General features: G+C 34.5%; 1 protein-coding gene across 1 annotated transcript in view; it reads left to right on the top strand.

Annotated features, from left to right (window-relative positions):
- Positions 1–6000, top strand: part of LOC121877115 — a gene marked incomplete at its 5' end in the record, with an annotated part of 44646 nt that overhangs the window by 17161 nt on the left and 21485 nt on the right. The window contains one exon of the mRNA XM_042382743.1: positions 511–641. Coding sequence (XP_042238677.1) covers positions 511–641 — 131 coding nt within the window. The remainder of the gene's footprint in view (positions 1–510; positions 642–6000) is intronic.

Raw genomic sequence — 6000 nt, 5'->3', positions numbered from 1 at the left:
ATTTTTATTTCTTGTGCAAAATATATGATGTTTATATTTAAATTATTCGCTGTCTCTCAAGGATTCCAGCAATGGAAATTATATTCTCCTAACTTTAGTTTGAGATATTATATAAGATAAAAACTGTAAGCCTAAAACCCTGGCTGGGCAGATGGGGAGAGGGAGGGAGGGATGGAATGTGGGGGGATGAGGTGAGGTGGTACGTTTGACAGTTGGCGCCCAAGGTCTAATGTGTGTTTATTTAGCAGTCCTTAAGTGACTAAGCTTCTCCCCCCCCCTCCTTTTCCCATAGATTTATTTTTATTTTTTTAGCTTTTTCTGGATGGGTGTGTTGTAATTAGTCATGTATATGGAGTTACTACTGTAATTTTAACCTCTAAATTAATAGGGAAATGTAATTATATCAATAGATAACAACAACCTCATTAAACAAAGAGATAATTGGCAGCTTACATACTGTACAACACAAGTGCCTGATCATAATTTGAGAATAATCATTATCTGTTGCAGGATATTCCATGTATGACCTGGAGCAAGTTGTCAAAATTCCTGTACTTGTGGAAGACACCAAGCGGAAAGTGGCAGAGGAGAGGAATAAACTCATCCACAGCATGACACAGACAGACTGCCTCTTCCAGCAGGTAAGTCAGTCACTGGTATGTGGCTAAGGCAGTGTTGTGACAGAGTATTTTACAGGCAGCCCTCAATTTATCAATACATTTTTTTTAAAAATTGAACCTTAACTTAAAGTGAGGATGCCATTTCAGGGGCTTTTAGGGGGCTCTGTACAGATTTAGAGCTGTGAGTGTACAGTACAGTAGAGTAGTTCATTTAATGCAGTGGTTCCCAGCCTCTGTGTAATTATCCTTTTGTGGGTAACTTGGTATTTTCGAAGCAGTAATAGACATTGACAATCCATGATTCTTTTGGTATGATAAGAAAGGTACAGTTGCCTGCACATATACCTGGTACAGTGGCTGGCACATTTTGTGTGATGTGACAACTCTGTGTTTGTTTACATCATATTAAAACTCCAAGAATAACCTTAGGGAATGTTGCAATAGTAGCCAGACTAAAGATGCTAGAGAAACATTCCTTACATCTCATTACATGCACCAGCCACTGTACCAGGTATGAGTGCAGGCAACTGTACAGTAACAGTCAAAAGTAATTAACGCTACTGCTAATCTAGTACAGTATGTTGAAGAGCAGAATGATAGAAATAATGTAATCAATTTAGTTAAGGAACTATATACCGTATATACCCGTGTATAGCACGAGTTCTTAAGACCAAATTTTTGGGCAAAAAGTTGGGGGTCGACCTCTATACGGGTAATAGTTTCGTTAGGTTGAAAAAAATTTACCAGTAACTACCAGTAAACAATGGAAACGATGCACCAACGCACCACCCGCTGTGAGTGTCGGTACAGTTGCCAGGGCAGATCTCTTGCGTCATCATAGCAAGCCCAAAGTAGCCAAATGCATGGTATGGTATGCACAGGAGTATGTAAAACATAAAGTATTCATTTTTAAAAGTGTATTTATAGATACATAAATTTTTGTTAATTAAATTTGAAACATCAATATGATGTGAGTCAGGTCATCTACACACAGTTGCCAGTTTCAAAATTTTCCTTTTAAAATTTTAAGTTACCGAGTATTTCTTTTCCCAAATCGTTTTACAATACTGTAGGTAAAACAGTATACTATTGTGCAAACCCCACAGAAAAAAAATTAACAAATGGAGACACCAAAAATGTAAAAAAAAAAAATGCTGTCTGACTTGCAACACTGTTGGTAGGGTCAGGTGGTTCTAACGGTACCTGCCAGGACCCGGTAATCAAATTTATAACAATATCTAACCTCAATTACTGTAGTTTATCTGATGTAGGCAATATGAAGTAAAAAATACCAGTTAAAGTGAGAAATTGGAAGAGAATAAACAAGAAAGATGTTGGGCTATTTTTGGTAGGGCTGAGGGAGAGAGTACCAGCTGTTTGGTCTTTTTTGGCGGGAGAGTCACGCAAATATCCGTACTAGTATTTGTTTGGTGTCTTCTGTATTTTTAAAAATGAATACTTCTAAATTAAAAGTACCGTAACATTGTATTATATAAAAACTTGTCATATTTCTGGAAAATAAGAAGCAAGAAAATAAGAATACACCGGTAAACACAATTTCAACGTACGCTAAAATTAAAAGCTGCTTAAGAAGGGCCGATGCAAACACAAAGCCTCCACGACCAGGGCTCTGCCGTATCAGCTAGACGGTACACGTGTTTTTCGAATCGTTTTCAGTTAAAAAACTTTTACATCACAAGTGAATTAGGATAGAATATTATTGTAATATAACAGTTTTTAACTGAAAACCATTCAAAAGGCGATTACGGTAACATCTTGTGAACGAAAGAAAGCGAGTCATTGTTTTTGTCACGATTTTATCCCACTTTCCACTATAATACGTACGTCATTTCAGCAAAAATATTACATTTCCATATTCTCAGAAATAAATAGTAGTTTTGCTGAAACGTGATGTATTTCAATGTAAATTAGGATAAACTACATGCAGAAAACAAAAGACTACCTAACCTTCCGATGTTCAAGATATGTTACTCGTATTTTTAATAGTTTTCGGTTAAAATACTGTTATATTAGTGATATTCTATTCATACTGTGGTTGATATAATACCTTCACGGAAATGTAATATTTTTTGCTGAAATGACATACGTATTACAGTGGAAAGTGGGATAAAATTGTGATGAAAACAATGACTTTCGCTTTGTTTCGTTCAAAAGATGTTACCGTAATCACTTTTCGAATGGTTTAGTTAAAAAACTGTTGTATTGTATTACAATAATATCCTAATTGACTTGAATAAATATTACGATACCATATTTCTGAATATTTTCATTAAAATCCATCAAAATCATTTTCCTTGTCATCGTCTGCAGCACCAAACAGCTTCTCCCAGTCCTCTCCTTGAACAGGGCTAGAGGGTAACGTGTTTTTCGAATCGTTTTCAGTTAAAAAACTATTACATCACACGTATATTTTACCTAAACTGTGCCTGAATGAATATATTCTCGGAAATAAATAGTAGTTTTGCTGAAACGTGATGTATTTCAATGTAAAATAGGATAAAATACATGGCGAAAACAAAAGACTTCACCTAAGCTTCCGATGTTCTTGAGATGTTATTCGTTTTTTTAATAGTTTTCGGTTAAAATTCTGTTATATTACAATGATATTCTATTCATACTGTGCTTGATATACTACATTCACGGAAATGTAATATTTTTTCCTGAAATTACGTACGTATTACAGTGGAAAGTGGGATAAAATCGTGACGAAAACAATGACTCGCTTTCTTTCGTTCAAAAGATGTTACCGTAATCGCTTTTCGAATGGTTTAGTTAAAAAACTGTTGTATTACAATAATATTCCCTCCTAATTGACTTGAATAAATACTTGAATGGAAATATACAATATTTTTGTTGAAACTACCTGCGTTTCAGTGTAAAGTGTCGTAATAATAAATGGTAAACAAGTTTATAGGACGTAGAGTTTTTCTGAAGGTTTTGTTGTTCCATTACCCTCAAAATCTTGGGTCGACCTATAAACGAGGAATATCATAAATTAACGATTTCTTGGTCATAAAATCGGGGTCGACCTATATACGAAGGGGGGTTATAGACGAGTATATACGGTATATATATATATATATATATATGTATATATATATATATATATATATACATATATATATATATATATATATATATATATATATATATATATATATATATATATATATATATATATATATATATATATATATATATATATATATATAAAATATGCAAGTAAATCACTGTAGGTGCGAATGATCCAGGTATATGCTGATAACCACAAGGAAAAAGAAAACACGAAGTTCCCAAGCGCTTTCGTGAAATTCACATGTATTTCTCCTTAGTCTATACTCACCCCTGAAGATGTGAATTACACGAAAGCGCTTGGGAACTTTGTGTTTTCTTTCTTGGTTATCAGCATATATATATATATATATATATATATATATATATATATATATATATATATATAACATATATATATATATATATATATATATATATATATATATATATATATATATATATATATATATATATATATATATATATATATATATATATATACATACATATATATACAGTTGTACCCCGCTTAATGCGGGTCAATTGAACCCACAGGTACCACGTTAAGTGAAAACCGCGTTAAGTGAACAACAGAACATATGGGATTAATTCCAATAGAGACTGGCCCGACCCCAAACTCCACTTTTTGACGACACACAACTATGTTCTAGTAAAAATAACATCTTAATTTTATGATGGTACATGCACACAATTAATACTTAAGAGAAATACAGTCGCCAAGTTAATGTCCATTCAAATAATGGACTCGACTCCCTCCCCCTTTTCTCACACTACACTGCTGGCTCTTCCCTCTCTGAGAAATTTTTTGGGGAAAACCACTAGATTTTAATAAATAATACCTCAAACTAAAGTTAGGATAATATAATTGACATTGCTGGATTCCTTGTAAGACCAGGAATATTTTGAATATAAATGTCATATATTTTGCACAAAAGATAACATATTTACTCAGAGTAAACATTATATCTAAAATTTGTATGTCTAATGCAAAATCTATGATGTTTATATTCAAAATTATCATCATATTGTAAGAATTCCAGCAATGTAAATTTTATTCTGGCCGGGTAATTTGTATGAATTTTATGAGCTAAATAAAATAAAAAAAATATTATACTTCACCGCGTATATGAGTAGATGAACCGCATTAAGTGAAAGTTTGGTTCTGGCGAGGCACTGCGTATATGAGAAATCGCGTTAAGTGAAACCGCGTTAAGGGGGGTACTACTGTATATATATATACAGAAATACCCCGCTTAACACGGTTTCGCTTAGCGCGATTTCACGTATACGCGGTTCCTCACCAGAGCTGATCTTTCACTTAACGGGGTTTTTTTCCACGTATACGCGCAGAGTGTCCGGCTCAGAGCTATTTTTAGATTCCCCCCACCCGCCACCCTGCCTGACTGACTGCCTGCCTGCCTGCCTGCCTGCCTGCCTGCCTGCCTGCCTGCCTGCCTGCCTGCCTGCCTGCCTGCCTGCCTGCCTGCCTGAGCTCATAAAATTCATACAAATTACCCGGCCAGAATATAATTTACATTGCTGGAATTCTTACAATATGATGATCATTTTGATAAACATCATAGATTTTGCATTAGACATACAAATTTTTAGATATAATGTTTACTCTGAGTAAATATGTTATCTTTTGTGCAAAATATATGACATTTGTATTCAAAATATTCCTGGTCTTACAAGGAATCCAGCAATGTCAATTATATTATCCTAACTTTAGTTTGAGGTATTATTTATTACTATACCTGGTTTTCCTCCCAAAATTTCTCAGGAGAGGGATGAGCCAGCGAGTTTAGTGTGAGAAGAGGGGGAGGGAGTTGAGTCCATTATTTGAATGGACATTAACTTGGCAACTGTATTTCTCTATTTCTCTTAAGTATTAATTGTGTGCATGTACCATCATAAAATTAAGATGTTATTTTTACTAGAACATAGGTATTGTGTTGGAAAAAGTGGAGTTTGGGGGTCAGCTGGTCTCTATTTCATTTAATCCCATATGTTATGTTATTCACTTTACGCGTTTCTCACTTTCCGCGGTACCCTGTGGGTTACATTAACCGCGTAAAGTGAGGGTTGACTGTATGCTGATAAGCACAAGGAAAGAAGAAAACACGAACTTCGTGTTTTCTTCTTTCCTTGTGGTTATCAGCATATACCTAGATCACGCGCAACTACAGTGATTTACTTGCATATATATACAGTAGTACCCCGCTTAACACGGTCAATAAAACCCACAGGGTACCGTGTTAAGTGAAAACCGCGCTAAGTGAAC

The sequence above is a fragment of the Homarus americanus genome, unplaced genomic scaffold (genome assembly GCF_018991925.1).
Source record: "Homarus americanus isolate GMGI-L3 unplaced genomic scaffold, GMGI_Hamer_2.0 scaffold44062, whole genome shotgun sequence".
In the NCBI taxonomy this organism is placed as follows: domain Eukaryota; kingdom Metazoa; phylum Arthropoda; class Malacostraca; order Decapoda; family Nephropidae; genus Homarus; species Homarus americanus.
The sequence above is the reverse complement of the archived record's forward strand: the minus strand, read 5'-3'. Positions and strand labels throughout refer to the sequence as shown.